The following is a 19,852-nucleotide window of genomic DNA, read 5'->3' on the forward strand; positions in this document are numbered from 1 at the left end:
CCACACCATCTTCCACAGTTGTTCTGTATCCCAAATTCTAGCAATCAGCCGGTGCAGACAGCTTTTCTGGTCCCATTTTACCAAGCTCCGTTCCGATGCCATTTTTCCTAGCCGATGAATTGTTGTTTAGCTGCCTCCTTAACTTCGCCTATCGTTCGGGCTGACAGCTATCACCTCTTCTCCGTTTGTCGCACCGTCGAAATTGCTTTTACCACCGCCATGGTTCTCCGCTTGGGCGCTGATCAGGTGTTCATCGTAGTGCTGCTTACACCTTTCCATCATCATCCGTTCAGTTTTTAGTAGAACTTTCGCGTTTCCTGAGAACGATAGGGCCGCTCTAGCTCCGCATACTCCTGCTATTTTTCCGTAAAGATTTTGGTTAGTTGCATCTCCTTCTGTCTGTGTTTTTCCACGTTCTTACGTATGGCACTGCGCATCTTGCCGCCCGCGCAACGTTCTCCTCATCACCTTCCTGCATTTTTATCGTCAAAGCAGTTGTTCCGCTGATTTCTTGCCACCTGCCCGATGGAGCTCTCCGCTATAGTGCTGATGGCTGTTTTGATGTTGTTCCAATAGTCCTCGAGAAGAATTTCGTCCAGCTCGTCCTCTTCCGGCAGCACAGCTTCGAGAGAATGCGCGTAGATTATGGCGAAGTCTCAGTCTGGCTGCTTCAGCCGCGCGAGATTCACCCAAGGCAGGCATCGGCACCGAATGTTGTTCACAGTGGAAAGTTTTGGGTGCATCTTAACCATCAATAGGTTGTGGTCCTAGTTAACGTTAGCGCTTCGATAGGATGTGACGTCAATGATGTCTGAGAAGTGTCGACAGTTGATTAAAACGTGGTCGATCTGTGATTCTGTTTGATTTGGTGACATCCAGGTGTGTAGAAGTCTATGATGAATGAAGGTACTACGTACGGCAATTTTTTTAAAGGTGGCAAAGTCGATTAATATTAGGACCATTTCGTTGGTTCATGGGTATTCGCTGACCTCTCCAATCACCGGTTTGTATTCCTCCTCCCAGCCGACCTGTACAACCGGCTCCAACCGCGCATAGAATTTCTACTTGTCGTCGTCACTTGTCTCCAGAGGTGATCGCTGTGCACGTTGATGATATGCGTATGTTGAAGGACCGGTCCTTGATTCTCAATCTGCACATTTGAGGATTGATTGCGGTGATGACATTGAGGTGATCACCCAATCACCTTCTCTCACATACCACACATCACTATGAAAGCTGTACTCAGCTCGTGTGTGCTTTCAGCACACAATCTTCAGCGCTATGACGTCGAGCCTGCGACTCTTCCGTACGTCGGAGAGCACTTGAATGCTCTCTTGGAAGTTGAGAGATCGGCAGTTCCACGTTCCAAGTTTCCAATCCGTAGTCCTTTTTCGTCGCATGGGTCTACTCTGATTGTTCTAGTCCGAGTTCAGTTCCAAGTTTTTCAAGCTTGCAAGGCCTGCAGCACCAACCTCCTATCTCGCCGGAGGACCAACGAAGCTCAAAAGAGCTCACTTTCTCTGTCAGCATACGACCTTGGCTTCCACCTGGGTTGCATACCCCATCTCCACCAAAGTTGCTCGTATCTCGACCCGACTGGTACTACGACGAGGTAGGGATAGCAGTTGCTGAATAAGAAGTTGTGAACTCATTGTAGCGGCTATTTTATGCCTTTATGCATTTCTGCGCAAGTCACCTTCAGCCTTTTACCAGCCAAACGTAACGCTATAATTATTTAAATTTTGAATCCAGATAAAACACCTATAAAGGTTTCGAGATATAACCTCCCAGCTGGCGTCGAAGTGTGATGCTGGCCTAATAAGCTAGTCATCGTATGTTCGAATCTCGGTTGGGAGAGGCTGCTGGAGTCAATAGGATCATAGCAACTGGCACTGCAATTGTCCTGTACTCCAACAGCTGGCTACGAAGTCTGTCGTATAAAAACAGAAAGTCAAGTTTCGATAACGGAATGTAGGCTTTGCTTTGCTTTGCTTAAAGGCTTCGAGTTATCTTCCGAATAAATAGCTTTCTTTTATTGATCAGAATAATGTTACACATCGATCAAAGTGCTCCATCGTCCATTTGCATTAGGTTGGTTGAGTGAGAGATACTACAGACATCGGGTTATATGGGAAAATTATAGTGTGGAAAGGCCAAAAATGCTGTTTCAATACTTTTTTCCATTTTTTGTTTATGGAAAGTTCATAAAAAAGTAATGTGAAAAATTAAATGAAATTTTCGAAACTTTGATATCCTATCTTTTATCTTCTACCTTCTGTGAGAATGAAATTTATGAGCCGAAATGGCTGCTAATTAAGTGTGAGCTGGAAATAATGTTTCTCGCGTGAGGGAGAACTCGTGCTTGACTGTGACGCGGGGGAAGCAAAGAACACTCGCCGTCCCTTAGGGGCTTATTATATTTTATTTCAGTTTCGCATTGACTATGTGTACAAGTACAATATATGCAGTCAGCAGCAGCATGCATGCATTTTCGTTCCGTTTACTATCGGTTGTCTGGATGCATTTCCCAGGCCGAACGAAACAATACAAGGCGCAGAAAAGTTGGGTTGATCGTTGTGCCATTGGAAACACAAATTTCGATACAAAATCGAAAGCAGCAGAAATTGAGGTCATGCTGATAGCTGTCGTCCTCAGAGCCATTGTGACCGAAGCAACCGTGCCGTACACCATATATAGAGAGGGTTATAGTTAACTGCGGCAGACTGTAGCATAAAATGTGATAGATATAATCAGATAACAGTATTTTATCGAGCCTTTTCCTGAATCGACGCCTGCCGAGCGTATCTGCCATCGGTGAATTGTGTGCCATATTTTATAATTACGTTTCCACATAACCACTGCCGGATAGCTTCAGAGTTTTCATTTGAAGTCTGCCACAACAGCTGGTTAGAATATCGTTTAGATAGATGCCATTAGCTTTAGTTAAAATGATCACAGATATAGTCTCTATTTAATTCATCAATATTTTCTCTATGCTAGTTCTTATCTTTAAGTTCTATTTGCTACTTCCAGATGCTCCGGAAAGAATCATTGCAGCTTTGTGTTCTCACAGGACCATCCATATGCCGTTGTTTGGCGAGAAGGAATAATACGCGTCAAGTATATCTGTATGGATGGTGAGTATTGCTATCGGTACTACTTATTTTATTTATTCCAACTGCCTGCCTCGATTTCCTAATTAGGTACTTCTTGATACGAAGCATAACGATTCGTTACACTTTGTTTTATCAATAGATATATAAAAAGAGAGAAATTGTTATGCTATGTACGTATGTGTCGGTACATGCCCCTACACAGAAAAGCTCAAATTAGGGCTTTGTCAATGATTGCTATTGGATAGAGCGATTGACAGACAACATGATTCGAACCTAATTAGAGAATAAACTATACTGAATATCGAACGATGATAGCGCTCATTTAATTCAAAACGGAAGCACTGCTGTGGCAATATACAGTCATCGAGAAAAAGCTGTCTCATGGAGATATTGCACTATTTATTACTCATAAACCACTGCCTGGTTAGTGCATTACTCTCTGTCATATAATCAAAAAGTTAGTTTTGACGGTCTTAGCTCTTAGCATCTAAATCTAAATCTAAATATCTAAAATTTGAGCACACACAAAATTTTTACTAAACATGCAAATATTTAGCAAATACTCCTATTTTGTTTGTTTCATACATTCCTTCTACAACGCTTCGGTGATAATAACTCTTTTTTCTAATGAGTTGATAGTGGAATTAAACTCGAAACGACTTTCAACAATGCGCGTGACATCGATGTTATTTTATGAGCTCTTCTCTTACTGGCGCGATCCGCAAATGAATACTTTTAGTGAATTCTGCGACCCTTTGAAATAACAAAATTTAATTACAAATTGAAACTCAATATATCAAACAAACAAATGCATCATTCCGACGGGTGTCGAGTGGGTTTGCTGTATCGGATATGTTTGCTAGGAAAATAAATGCTTCTGCCGCTGTCTGTTTTGGTATGATTGCAACATACCTACTCAATTGAATATAAGAAAAATAAATGAAATTTGTTTTAGTTATACGAGATAGCGACATATGAGGTTGTAGAATTAGCGTTCGATGTGATGTCAAAATAGTTTTGAAATAACTGCCAGTGCTAACCTACTCATTTTATTCGACGCCAAAGTATTTGTCACAGTCTACACTAACATTTGTCCGGTTTCTACATTTTTCATTAATTTTCATGCCACAACATTAAATATTGGCCTTTTTAAAACGAAAAATCAGTTCTAAACAATTTTAAACTAACATAGCTTTGTAACGTAATTATTAATTACGTTTTTGTTTATGGTAGCTTATAACCCCTTCCTATCGACTGGTAGTAAGGAAAATTGCAACTCCTGAGTGCGACGGGAAATTGAAAACAAAAACAAACAAATCCCATCTGCCCAGAACAAACAGCAAAGTCATACTAGCGAAAGCATCGTAACACTAATCCATCTGGATAGGATAAACTCCATCGAATGCGAATTTTTTCCTATTCCCATAACTTCTCAAAATTAAACATGTTATGTTGACAGTGGTAGGTAAGGGGTGAATTCGCTAGTCTGCCAAAGTGGCTTTCAGGATAAATCTAGCACGCAAAACAACGCCGCCGTCAACGTCGCACGCTCGGTGTTCACGGACTTATTGCATCGCTTTGCAGCTTTGCATAGCAAAGTGAAAAGTGAAACCATACGTCAACCCTCGTGGATTTCTTTTCTGTCATTAGCACCACGCATAGACGGTGGTTTTGCACCCCTCGACATGGTTCCGCTAAATATGAAGCTATGAATGTTTTGGTCTGTGAACATTATAAGGGTTTGCTGCAGTGCTTTCACTTGTTTTTATTGCTTCAATGCCTTCGCACTGTTTGTCTTTGGAATTGCGCTTGAACTTGGCACGGAGTGTGATAAATAGTGAAAACAAAATTTCCCTTAGATGGAATTTCCTAGGCTCTGCAAGAAGTGAACCTTCTACAAATAAGTAGGATAGGGAAAGGTCATGTGCTTGCTTTGTCGGCACATGGTTGTGCAATTTACTTATAGCGAACTCGACTAATCGGATTTACACAAAACCTTAAACGTATGCACGTTACTACATCCTTGTAAATAGATCGATATTGTAGAGGTACTATCAAAATCAAACTTTTCCTCTGGTTTGAGAGTTTGCATCGATTGTAATGCACCGAAAAATGTTCCTAAAGACACTACATGCGAAAACTTTCACGTTTCAGCGCAATAGGGTAAATGGGTACGCCCCCTACAATCCAATTTTCAATGAACTTTGAAACTTTAGCTAGCTTAATTTGGATTTTTTCAAATTTATGTTACTAATTATGGTCAATCAACCTTTTCCCTAAAAGAAATTATAATTTTTATCATTAATCCGTTACGTCTTATTATTGGAATTAGGCATTTAAAACTTTCAGAAATAATTTAATCTTCGCTTCCCATATTCAATCTTGGCCCCCCGTATGTACTACATTTTCGCCCCCATGCGGAAAGACGCTTACCTACTAACTTAATTGGCCAAACGTCTTACGACAAGGCCTGCACAGTATAATAATCTGCTTCGGTCCATGGAAACTGATCTCCATTTCCGCGGGCACCCAGTGATCGCCAGATCTCGCTCCACCTGGTCTTGCCACCTCGGTCGCTGTGCCCCTCTTCGTCTTGCTCCTACCGGATTTGATGCGAAAACCATTTTTGCAGGATAGTTGTCCGGCATTCTGGCAATATGTCCTGCCCAACGTATCCGTCCAGCTTTAACCACTTTAACCAGCTTTAAGATTTACTGCCATATAGTTGCATATAGATGAGCAGTTTTAAGCATACAATAAGCAGAAACATTTTTCCTATGTTTTGGGATAAAAATTAAGACTAAATGTTTGAAAATATAGTAGTAAATGTAAAATTTGTGATGCCTGTTCAAGCACGAGTTTTCGACCCCCCAAGATCCAGTTTTCGCCATCCCCGGGCTCCAGTTTTCGCAAGCCCTAGAAGCATCATTTGTGGCATATTCTAGTCTGGAAATTTATTTATATTTATGTATTTTTCAAAAACTTGAATCAATTTTCAGTTGAATGAAGAAAAGAAAATGGAAATCCGTTGAGAAATAACCGAGATATGGCAATTTACTTGAAATCAGTATCAGTAGCGTCTATCTCTAATTTGGCACATGACCGAAATCGTATCAGCATCAAACTTCAGTGTCAAACTTCAAGATTTTATAATTTATTGACACTCAAAGCTTTTCCAGGTTCGCGGCTTTCTATGGCAACTTTGTAGCAGATTCAGAGTACCCCGACGGAAGTGCTCATTTTAGGATATATCACGCCTCTAACGCTGAGAACCCGGTTCAAATCCCAACCCCACAAAAGTCACGAATGACCCAAAACTGGTTAAAGTGACTATAATCTAAACAAAAAAAGTAAATGACGACAAATTAATTAATGTATTTAATATCCATCTATCAAATTGATATCTGTTAAACACATTTCGGTTTTCTGAAATTAGCTATCTGGGATGTTAAATTTGGAAAATAACGTCTATGAACTAAATTAGTGTAGTTAAAATGGAGTATTCCCAATCAAGTGAACATGGCGAAAACTGGTGCCTGTACTGCGCTCAGAACGCTCTTCCAATTGAAAGTCGCCAATGGCGAAAACTAGATCACCTGCATAAAATGGGAACCAGTTTTCGCCAGCTGGAATTTTCTAAAAATCCAGTAATAAGCAATAATTTAAGTTTTATTTATACACAATCGCTGAAAATAATAAATAAACGATAGGAAAAATCTTTATGTTTTCTACTGTAACCACAAAATATATTTTCCAACAATTATTGTTTGTCATTCATAGCTGTACAGTAGAAAAAATCATCCCGATCTGAGAACACAAACTGAAAATAATAATAAAATGATGTACAATTATCAAGGTTTTGGAATCATATTTTATTGGTTAAGTATATAATTTTGTTTAAATCAATGAATATATTATGGCAATTATCGTAGACCAACTAGCAATAAAACACCTGTGATCCACTAGGATGGCGAAAACTGGTGCCCTGGCGAAAATTGGTGCCGTTACCCTATAATTTAATGCATCAATTTTCACCACATTTTAAGGTCACGTATCATCTATCCTATGTATATATGACAGTTTTTTTCATGGCTGGATAAAAACGTTTTTCTAATTAGATAAGCAGTTTTTATTAGGACATTTGTCGCGTCATCACGCCATCGTTGATTTGTTCTATATCTAAAGCATTCTGTCGCTTTCGTAGCTCATGGCAAGGTCACCGTCGTCAGCCATTTCTCGCAAACGATTGCCTTACGCATCGTCGGTCGTCGTTTTTATTGGTTCTGCGTATCGCATTATGGTTCTAATTGACATTTCATGTGTTATGTAAATGAATTTTTATTTAATAGGTGAAATCAATGTTGATAACTAATTTTGGGAAGCGACCATCCAAATTGCTTGGAATAAAATAAAAAGGAATAAGAACTGTATTTTGGATTTTGGCCAACTTTGCTTCACAGTGAAATGGCGAGGACGATTCGAGAGAATTAAAGTATATGAATTCGGTATATGCCCGAGTCGGAACAAAAATCAAATTTATGTCAAATTTAGTTATTAGCAGCCAAACGGCTTGAAACGTTTAGCCGTAATTACATTAAAATAACAATAAAATTTTTACTTCAAAACCATGAGTCCCTATAAGTTTATGTTATTCAAATACCAAGCTGATAAAAAATTCAGCAGTAACTCATTTTAGAGAAATGATTGGATTCCACTACCTATAGCATGCTTACAAATTTACTGTGTATTTGTAATTAACTTTACAAAAATTACTACTGAACTATATTAGATGTAGAATTCAGGTCGTATCTAGATTCGAGCTCAATAATAACACATGACATCATAACAAAATATGGTATCAGTTAAGTGTCATCCTGTTACTGCTTTTTTCTCAGGACGGAGCTTCTTAACATAAAGCACGACTTTATTTTTAGTAGAGAAGAAAAATGGTAGACTGGCAATAGAGTAGAAGGTTTAATGTGAAAGTTCATCTGTCTTTCTTTGGCGCAGTGTGTGATTTTTACCTATATACTTGGAACTAGCGTCATTCGCAACCCCCAGTGACAGCAGTTACAGCAATGCCGGAAAAATAGTCTTAAATATTCATTCTCCGGTCGGTTACGCATGAAAATGTTTTTTTTTCGCTCTGCAAGATAGTGGAACGAAAGAGTGCTGGTTTTGTTATGTGCTGTTTTCGAGTAGCGAGAACTTTCTTTGCACTCTGTTTAAATTCAACTAATCTGGCTATTTAACAGAAGCTATTCATGAAAATTACCAACGTATATTTCTTTGCATTAGAATACTTTCAATGTGTTTCAAGAATATCTGCAAAATCTAAGAAAATGCTTTTTTTCTCAAATGTCTTGGTTTAATACCCATGTTACATCATGTTTGTTTCTAAACCAAATTCCAGAGATATACGCAAAAGAAAATGAATGAATTTGACATAACGGGTCTATTATTTTAAATGCGAAAATTACTTATTTACTTACTTAATTGGCCTTATGATAAGGCCTGCGTAGCATAACTCCTCCATCTAATTCGGTCTATGGCACCTGGTCTCCAGTTCTGTGGTCATCCACTGCTCGCCAGATGTCGTCCCACCTGGTCTTGCCACATCGCTCGCTGTACCCCTCTTCATCTTACTCCTACCAGATTCGATGCGAAAACTATTTTTGCAGGATAGTTGTCCGGCATTCTAGCAACATGTCCTACCCAACGTATCCGTCCAACTTTAGCCACTTTCTAAATACTGAGTTCACCGTAGAGACGCGCGAGCTCGTAGTTCATTCTTCGCCCCCATACACCGTTCCCTTGCACGTCGCCAAAGATGGATCTTAGCACCCGCCGTTCGAAAACTTCCTCTTCTAGCAATGTCCACGTTTCATGCCCGTAGAGGACAACCGGTTTAATGAACGTTTTGTACAATGTGCACTTTGTTCGACCGGCTCAGATTGTTTGACCGCAAGTGCTTGTGGAGTTCGTAATAGACCTGACTTCCGCTGATAATACGCCTTTTAATCTCACGGCTAGTATTATTGTCCTCCGTTGCCAGTGAGCCTAGGTATACGAACTCTTCGACTACCTGAAACTCATCCCCGTCGATTACCATGGTACTACCTAAGCGGGCCCTGCCGCGCTCTGTTCCGCCCGCCAGCATATGCTTCGTTTTAGACGTATTTATCTCCGGGCCAATCTTCTCTGCTTCGTATTTTAGTCTGGTGTACTGATCTTCAACCGCCTCAAATGTTCTGCCTGTAACATCCATGTCGTCTGCAAAGCAAATAAATTGACTGGATTTATTGAAAATCGTGCCCGCATTTGGGTCGCCGCTCGTCTTACAACATCTTCAAGTGCTATATTGAATAACAGGCAGGAAAGACCATCTCCTTGTCGAAGTCCCCTGCGAGATTCGAATGGGTCCGACAATCTACTCGAGATTCTCACACAGCACTGCATCCCATCCATCATAGCCATAAGTGTAGTAAGCTTACCTGGAAAACCGGTTTCGTCTAGAATTTTCCATAGCTCTCGTCGTTTACACAATTAAAGCCGGAAGGAACTTCTGCTCATTCGACTCTTCTTTCGTGCGAATTATCGGATTGTGCAAATTGGCTACGTCGGTCGGTCGTCAACATCGAACGGTTGAGTAATCCTCGCGATGCAATCGAAGTGCGAAAGAATGCCGCTTGTGCGTGCAAAGCTATTCAGCTTTCTTTGTCGGTTGGTTCCGGTTGCCCAAAGCGCATGATTGCCATACAAAAGTTCTCAGCTCGATGAATTAGGGTTCGCTGGTACCAGCTAATAGGCTGAAGAATTACCTGCCTGGCCAAGTAAAGGTGTATCTCTATACGTTGCGACCGAAAAGGAAAAAGGAGCTAAAATCAACGCAGGGTAAAGATTTGGTCCGTTGTAGACGACCCTCTATGAAGCCGGCCTGATAACTTCTCACGAATCTATTGGCTATTGGCGATAGTCGATGGAAGATGACTTGAGAAAGCACTTTGTAGACGGCATTCAGAAGAGTGATCGCACGATAGTTCTCACCATCCAGCTTATCGCCTTTCTTGTAGATAGGGCAAAAACCCCGTCTTTCTCCACTCCTCCGGTAGTCGTGCAGTATCCCAAATCTTGACAATCAATTGATGCAAACAGCTGGTCAACTTGTCTGGGCCCATTTTAATAAGTTGCGCTCCAATGCCATCCTTTCCCGCTGGTTTGTTGTTCTGCCGCTGCATGACTTCTTTAACTTCGCTTATCTGCATGACTTCTTTAACTGAGCTTTAATCACCCCATGGGGGTGGCACATCTCCGTTGCTTGATGCACCAATGACGTCACTTCCTTCATTATCATGGTCTTCCGCCTGCACGCCATTCAGGTGCTCATCGTAGTGCTGCTTTCGCCTTTCGATCACTGCACGATCGTCAGTCAAAATAACTCCATCTTTATCTCTGCATATTTCGGCCCGCGGGACAAAGCCTTTGCAAGATTCGTTAAATCTCTGATAGAACTTTCGTGTGTCGTGAAAGTGGTACTGCTTTGCACTTCTTCACCAAAGACGCTTCTTCTCCCGGAAGAGTCGGGTTTGCTGTCTGCGCTTCTGTTCTTCTGTTCTAACGGGTGGCTCTATAACGCAAGCATAACTTGTTTGAGTACTAGAAATTGTGTTCCTTATGATTTGAAGGGATGTTTGGCGTAGTTTTCTCGCCTGTGAACAACTGCATCGGAGGCAAAAAAGTAAGGATTTTCTTCATCACATGATGAAAAATGGATTCATTACAACAAACCAAAAAAAGAAAGTCCAAATACTGGCGCTGCAAAGGTTATGTCGCATATTTAGCTTGTCGAAGTTATTTATTATGAGCTGCTGGAACCTGGCTGACCCATTACTAGATAACAGTAACGGCTTCAATTGACGCGATTGAGCCGAGCACAAAAAAATAGAGCAGTGACACGAAAAAATGATTCTCAGAATAATAACACTCGTTTCCAACTCGCTAAAACCTACCGGGAAACCCGCAAATGGGAAACTCTACCCCATTGCACAATGGGCGAAAACGAGCTCGTAATCCCAATACACTCAAATCTTTTTTACACGGTTAAGTTTTACAATTTTTGAATTAACGCGGTTTTTTTTAACGATTTTTGAATTGTCACGTTTTTTTATGACGATTTTTGAATTAGCGCGATTTTTTTACAAAATTTTTCGAATCAACGCGGTTTTTTCACCGATTTTTAAATTCGAGCGGTTTTTTCGGCGATTTTTAATAACGCGGTTTTTTACATCGATTTTTGAATTAACGCGGTTTTTTTACAACATTTTTCGAATCAACGCGGTTTTTTTAAACGGTTTTATTTTACACGGCACGTATCCCCCGTGTAAAAAAAGACTTGAGTGTAATCAGAAGCCGCTAGTTTGGAATCTTACAAGATACCTATTTCTATGTAAAAGAATTCAAGGAATCGACTGATATTCCCATCTTGTGCAGACTTTTGGAAGTTGACCATTTTGCCCTATTATCCTTAAAAATCCTGGTTAAAGCTAATTAAACCGTATAAAAACTTATTTGCCGTACACGAAATGAACTCAAATAGTTTCCAAGTGTTGTCAAAACATCTGAAGAATCAAATCCCATGTATTCCATACTGTGCGAAATTTTCCCCAATTCACCCCTAAATACATAGGAAAACCTAGTTAAAGCGATTAAAACTAACTCAAAGGCCGAGGAATAAACTCGAATAGCACCAATTCATTTGGAAAACAGCAGGAGAGTCGATTTCGTACCGTAATAAATTCACAAACGGTCAATTTTTCCTGATTCTCTCCTAGATCCACAAAACCACGTTTATTTGCTATTGCGTAAAAATGCGTAATTTTTCAACGATGGTGTCTTTAGTGAAGTTTATCAATAAAATATGGCGCATCTTTTTAAACTATTAGGATAATCATAAATTCATCTATCAGGGTGATTCAAACTTTTGTTCTTTGGATACATAAAAAATAAATTTTTTCTTCAGAAAAATTGTGGAACACACTAAAATGGACTATAGAAGTTTACAACTATAGAAGTTTACAAGTTTGTTTAAAAATGATACTTGAAACTCAATTCTGCACAATAAGTTTGTATCCAATTTATTTATATTGCTTTCAATTGTTCTACAAAATTATTCAGTATGTTAAAATCCAGTGTTGGGCACCGCTAATTCGCTAACCGACCAATCGAGAAACGCTAGTTATACTTTATAATTTATACTCGACTAGCCGAATTGTTGCTGGTCCATAAATCCAAATGAAGTGCCGCTGTTTATTTTAAAATTAATAAACTGTGAAGCATTTTATTCATCATAATAGGTTTTGATCTTAGTTAAATTAAGAAAAATCATGTAATATATACAAATTAGTAAAAATTTGTACAGTGATAGATTACAATGCAAGTTGTTGCGATATGTTCCAAAATAAACAGTGACTGTTAATTTGCAGTTTGTGATTAGTGATTAGCGAAATTTCCACGATCATCGAGTAAATTGTATCGGTTAGCGAATTAGCGGTGCCCAACACTGTTAAAAACACATTTTTTATGAAGACCCCGGCCTTTGAGTTAGTTTTAATCGCTTTAATTAGGTTTTACTGTGTATTTAGGGGTGAATTATGCAAAATGGACTATTCTTGCATTTTGCACAGTAGTGGATGGGATTTGAATTCTCTGATGTTTTGACAATATTTAAAAATAATTTCAGTTCATTTCACGGACTTTGCCGCCCGTTTTATACGGTTTAATTAGTTTTTAAACGATTTAATAACAGATTCATCTCTCCAAATTATCGATTTTTAAATAATGTTCAACTCTTCTTTTAGTGCAACAAAAACTACAAAGTAAAATGAATTTTGAACTTCAACTAAAAACGATGCACCATGGTTTTGACTATTCAACATCACAATGGACATCGAAGAAGTGCATATGTGCAGAGGGCTATCGAATTTTATTGATCCTTTCCTTTTTTTCAACATCTTTTCTTTTATTTGAAAACTTTTACTGGACGATTGACGATTAGCGTCATTTTTAATTGCAATGTACACAGCGATAAAACTTCTTGTGCAAGAACGAGAATTGCTATTTCGAGCAACGCCATGGGTAAAGTGTGAAAAAAACTTTTGTGTATGTTTTTTCATGTCAGACGAATTAATGGCGTGATGGTCGACTACTTGAAAGAAAAACTTGTTGCTAAGTAGCTTCCGCGGATCCGAACAGGTTAACCAGGTTGCTTTGAGCGGCAAATGATGGAACTTTATAATTACACTTTATCGTAACTTCTTGATTAGCATATTTCTATAGATATTGCAGCAATTGACGACGTCTCTGGTTCGATATTTGCTAATTGTTACTAGCAGTAAAGTGGCTGTCTTTAAAGCACTGTATGTACATCACCTCACCTTAAGTAACGGTATGTGATATTTACAATTGAGAACGCTGTGTTTTTCATATCCTTTCTTTACCCCGACTCGGCGCTATTAAACGTGATCAAATGAAAATGAAAGAAAAATCCTCCTACTAATCGGTAGAGACAGTGAGTACGAAAAACGCGGGCGGTGCGATTTTTCTTGTTCTCCGCAGAGTTTCCCGTAATGGTTTATTTTTCTTAGTTGAATAAAAAATTTCGTTCGGTATGCCGTCCTTTGATCTGGAGCTACGATGTTGCAAAAAAAAATTGTATGTTCATAATGGAGGTACCAATTGAAGATTTTATCACATGATAATGCTTGTGTGATGTGGAAACACACTCGTATCAATGGTCGATCGAGATTATTGTATAAACAATATTTAAAATCAGCTGTTGATTTCACTTCGATATTCGGTGCCCCTAGTATGAGATATTTTTCACAGTTGTTTCCTATCATTTATCTTATGCCGAACTAATTTTCGGGTTTTCCATATTAATCAATAGTCAATTTATTTTGCTTTCGTTACCACAGCAGACAAGTGTTGAGAATCTGTTTTCCCTCCCACATTCATTTGTACCAATTTACATCGTTTTTTACGGCATACCTATTTATCTTGTCAAACGCACAAATCACTACAAGTTTTTCTCTTTCGTTTTTCATACCCAACAACAGTTGACATCGTCTACATCGTCATTGCATGTTCAATCTCAAACGAACGATGTATCTGAAAGATGATCACTTTGAAAGTAGTGTACAATTTGTTGTTATGTTTTGACTTTAAAAAGTCTTTCAATACGTAGTGCGTGCTTTGGGAAAACATGAAAAACTGCCTTTTTACCGACGCCAGTTTGGATTTTCTTCCTTCCCTCATTCAATCAGCGATAGTTCTTCCGTCGTTGGTACAGATGAGATCTACTCAAACCTTAGGCGGAATGAATAGTGACATCATGCTGCTTAAAACTAGGGGAAATATTTATCGTTCTTTCACCGCTCTATTGAGATAGAGTAGGTACCGCAACGTTTCTGCTGCGGATAGTGACACTTTATGCTGATGGCAATTTAAAATGCAGTGCCGTGCCCGTCTATCACTAACTTTACGACCATTGCTCAATTAAATGCTTGAGGCATGACTATCAGCTTTCGGTATGATCCGAACGAGATTTAAGCTACCGGCTACTATCACATGGTGTTGCTTGTGGAAATGCCCGCAAGTGGGAGAATTCTGTGCAAACTGCGAAACTCTGGAAGCAGCCTTTATGTGGCTGGAGTGATTTAGAAATCTGTTTAACATTACTTGCCTTATAGTTGATGTTGACATATCCAGTGGTTGTTTATATGGTTCTTGTCATGGAAAGCAGTTTGTTTGACATTGATCTGGAATGTAGAACAAATATACCGTTTGCTATTAGATAGAAATAATACCGGTCAGAAACCACCATTAAATTACATAGAGTAGGGCGGGGCATAAGTGCGATGTTTGAAGTTGTCATCAATTTTCGCGAGATATAAAGAAGAACAACAACAAAATATATTTTACAGTGATGCAGCAACTCAATGTCTTTACATTCAACTATAAATCATCTGGAATAATAGTGTTATTGAAAATAAATTCTTCATTCTTCTGAACAAGTGCCGATTCGCACTTTTACCCCACTAACGGGGTAAAAGTTCGATTACCGCGGGGCAAAAGTGCGAAGCTCGAATCCATGAAATTAGCACAGCAGTAGCTAACAAAACCATATTATCGTCAATCTGCGGTATGTTTCGGTAAGGAATATTCTCAATTTACACCTTTCCTATTTTTCGCTGGTGTATTGCAGCCTCCGACAGATCGAAACTTTCCCAAACGTTTGTTTTATGTTTCATCAGCGGAAAAACATTGTTTTCCTTCGACCAACATCTGTAGAACACAGTTTTCTGCAGATCTTCCATTTCTAGTATCTGTAATATAGTGCCAAAAGCTGTATATAAGCTATACATTTTTGCCCCGTCCGTGAATCGCACCTTTACTCCGCTAGGCGCTTGACGGGGTTTGATTAAATTATGGAAAAGCGAAACTGTTATTTTCTTGATTCAAATAGAATTTCGTTTCGAAACAAAAATATTTTTAGGTTGTTATAAAAATTTCGTTTGAAACAAACGAATTTTTTCGCTCCGTGATAGAACTAGAACTCCTTTCCCCGAACAACCCCGTTGAGAATCGCAGCTATAACACTGACGGACGAACAGCGTCGCCCGCAGTACCTTACAAGTCGCAAGGACTTGCATAGTGTCGTCGTCCCGTCAGTAAAATGAGTTAGATTCTCGATCCATGAATCGAACTTTTACCCCGTCAATAAATCGAACTTTTGCCCCGCTAGGCGCTTGACGGGGTTTGATTAAATTATGGAAAAGCAACATATATTTTGTAAATTCTTCTCACCGCAATTTCAAGAGAGATATCTGAGTGATGTAAAACGCTGCTACAATTTGTGAATAAGTAATATCCTCCTGTTGATATCGTATTTGCCGTACAACGAAATATTACATCAAAACCGTTCTAAAATAACTTTTACCCATAACTCAGCAACTATGATTCGTAAACAACAAATGTTTATGATGGATTTAAGCTGTCAAAGTACTCACCCATCCATGCCAATGTAGTCAATTTACTCGGAATCCGCACTGATAAATCATTGAATCGCACTTTTACCCGCATCGTACTTTTACCCCTCCTTACTCTATTCCGTAAACTAGTGGCAAAAAAATTTGACTGAATTTCAATTGTTTTGCTACAGATTTGATCAATTTGGAACATATATTAAAAAAATCCTGCTTTCTTATATTGAAAATGCAGTAGCGAGGCTTAGAAAAACACGAAAACTTGCTTTCATGAGGAATATTATTAAACCAAATTTATGTGTGTAACTAAACTGTATAGAACTGTCAATTGAACATTACGATATAAATTCTGACATTTATGCAAATAGTCGTGCACATCTTCTAAAACTATTGACACATGTACAATGCATGTTAAACAAAACATAGATTGAGTTAAGCTTCAATAGAAAATTTTCTTCAAATGAGTTTTATTTTTTCAGTAGCCAATCTTTTAATCATCAACTAAAGTGGAGGGACGCAGAATGCGAACATGCTACGAAACGAACCTAATAATACCACGTTCATTGTACGGTCACTTTCGCACAATCTTCAACCGGCAGTAAGCACTGTTTCCTGGCAAACGAGGGGAAAAGCATATCTATAAATCAATTTATTAGAAAATTGAGAGCCTAAGGTTAGGGACGTTTCGGAAATCGTGCGAGTATTGAATCAATTATTAGTTAGAATCTACGGGACACTGTTAGAAATATTATCAGAATTAATCGATGTAATATTTTTTTGTGAAAATTTTTATACCTTATTGCGATGTACCATAATTTTCATGAAAGGAAAAATTTGTTACTCATTTTCGTCTGTTAGAGACACTTTTTAAAACATTTACATTTTTCTTGATTGTGTTTGGTACATTAAACTATTTTTTTGTAAACGTTTATGTAAAATGTTACTGTGCATTTCCGGATAATTTTTAAGCAATTCCAAAATTTACCCTAATGCTTTGACAAAACTAGATTTTTTTGCATGACCATGTCAAATCATAAGCGAGGGTGCTGAATGTATCGCTGCAGAAATGGTTCGATTTTTCTACACTGCACCCACTGTAACCCTCGACTGGCACAATCCTTAGCGGCAGCAGAATATTCCTCGTGGTTGAATTGGCTTTCTAGTGGCTGAAAGTGTTGTGTATATGTATAATTATAATGCACCATAATCGGTGTGGGGCAAACTTTTGCTTGTACATTTATCCTGGAAACTGCATACTTTACGATCAACTAGTTTTATTTATTGCGTTCAATGGTTAATGAAATGATTAGCAGCACGAATGCGTTCGATTCTGACTCTAATAGCTCGTTCCTTGCATTGTAACAGAATTTTAGTACAGAACTAAACAATTCAACTTATTAGTCACAACGATCAACAACAGCCACAATCAGTGAGAGTTATTTTCAAATAAAATAATACTTAATTGTTCAACAATAATTGATAAGAGTTTCGTAGTCTTGCCTACATTATTTTTATTGTTGGTATGCAACTATCTGGGCTTTCGACATGTAAAACAAAAATGTATTTTTCGAGAAATGTTTTGCTTTACTGTTTGAAAACCGAAATATACAGGATTTCTTTGAGTAGCAGTCATACTAAAGGGTGTTCCACATCAAATTGCACCACGGAAACGCTATAGAAAATTACTCATTAGGTATTTTCTCTTGAAAATTTGGGCAGAAGTAGTTTAGAGTGTATTGTTTACACTGTATGTTTATCGTGATCAGTTTTTCGAAAATCAGACAAACTGGCGTCACCCGAAAAAAGCAACATTGCGAATTTATTTTGCGCAAGCACCTGGAAAATCCTCAACTCTCTCATCAGAACATCGAGAAACAACTCGGAATCGTGAGTCGTGTTATCAAACGTTACTACGAAACTCTGAGCATCGAACGGAAGGAGAAATCCGGTCAAAATTCATGTTCTATTAGTGATCAGGATAACAAGCGGGGCGGGAGCATTTAGGCGGAATCCTAATGCTTTGGTCAGGGATGTGGCCAAAAAGTTGAATCTGTCCAAGTCTTTCGTTCAGAGAGCCAAGGACCGGGAGGGACTGCATACGTACAAAGTGCAAAAGGCACCAAATCGTGACGAACGGCAAAATACGGTGGGAAAGTCACGGGCCCGGAAGCTGTACACTGAGAAGCGACTTACGTCAAGGCGGACTTCCGAGGCTACTGTACTTCACCGCCCAACACAAGTTTGATGTTCCGGAGGAAGTAAAGGAGCAGAAATTTTTAAAGTTTGCCAAGAAATACTTGATTTGGCAAACGATTGATCTGCCCATGTGGCAAACTCAGTGCGTTGTTCGAGACTACCGGGACTCTAAACAGGTAGACCTACCTCAAGAAGCGTCAGCTTCCTCTGTTGAAGCAACGTGAGGGCCCTACGATCTTCTGGCCGGATCTAGCTTCGTACCACTATTCAAAGGATGTACTGGAGTGGTACGAAGCCAACGTGGTTACTTTCGTACCCAAAGACTCGAAAAATACTGGGTTATTATGAAGCAGGCATTACGGAAGTATCCCAAGAGGGTAAATTTGAGGAAGACGTGAAGAAAAAGTGGGTTTACGTAGAGAAGAAGCTGCAACCAGATGTTGTACAGAACCTTATGAGTGGAGTTAAGCGTTAGGTGCGAGCGTACGGTTATGGCATTGAAGTTGAATGAAATAAATATGCCAAAAGCTTACTAGGGTAGACGTACCATTAGTGGTGGTAGTAGCAGTAGTGATGGAAACTCGAATTATTCCATTATTTTTGCAGATTTTGGTATAAGTTTGATACTTATCAAATAATACTATTACTGGTAGTTCGATACTCATCAAACTTGTACCAAAATCTGCAAAAATAATGAATTAATTCAAGTTTTCACCACTACTGGTACTACCACTGGTACTGGTGCGTCTACCCTAATGGGTTATATTTTATTGTCTGAAAGTTTGAAAAGAATCGGTCGATTAGGTTATTTTCTACAGCGTTTCTTCCGTGGTGCAATTTGATGTGGGACACCCTTTATGTGTTTGATTTTCGCTATAAGGTACAAATTACACGCAAATTGATTTTTTTTTAAGTGTAAACATTTGACAGTGATTCATTTCTGAAACCGGAGTAAGGGGATTTGATTTTTTTTCTGTTGCAAACCGCATCTGCTGAATCTGCGAGCCTACCGTCAATCGATTGAAACTATTTGAGTTAGTCGGCTTTATCTTTATTATCAAAATAATGAAATTGTGCAAAACACGAGTTTCGAGTGTTTCGTGAATTTTAAGGTCGACATAATTGTCCTGTAGAGAGCACAATTCGTCGGATAGTGTATAAATTTGAATCAAGTGGCACAGTAACTAATACTGTAGCACACAAAGAAATGCACGTAGTGAGCAGTGAGGTCAATATTGATGCTGTCAGTGAAAGTATTCGTGAGAACCCAAGTTTGTATATTCTTCATCAATGCTGATATTGATACAGACGACATTTAGTTTCAGAAGAATGGTGCAGCATGTTACACAGCTAATGATTATGCAAAAAGAAAATTATTGAAAGAAAAATTCGGTGAGTCGATAATTTCGAGAAATGGATCATGGAATTGGCCATTAAGATCATACGATTTAGTACCGTTAGACTATTTCTTGTTAACCTCTGCTCTGCTCTGCAGCT

The 19,852-nt window shown here is 38.8% G+C and overlaps 1 protein-coding gene across 1 annotated transcript in view; it reads left to right on the forward strand.

Annotated features, from left to right (window-relative positions):
- Positions 1–19,852, forward strand: part of LOC128740407 (uncharacterized) — a 139,976-nt gene that overhangs the window by 51,369 nt on the left and 68,755 nt on the right. Inside the window, exon 4 of the mRNA XM_053835947.1 lies at positions 3,034–3,137. Coding sequence (XP_053691922.1) covers positions 3,034–3,137 — 104 coding nt within the window. The remainder of the gene's footprint in view (positions 1–3,033; positions 3,138–19,852) is intronic.

Source organism: Sabethes cyaneus, chromosome 3, assembly GCF_943734655.1.
Source record: "Sabethes cyaneus chromosome 3, idSabCyanKW18_F2, whole genome shotgun sequence".
NCBI classification, from domain to species: domain Eukaryota; kingdom Metazoa; phylum Arthropoda; class Insecta; order Diptera; family Culicidae; genus Sabethes; species Sabethes cyaneus.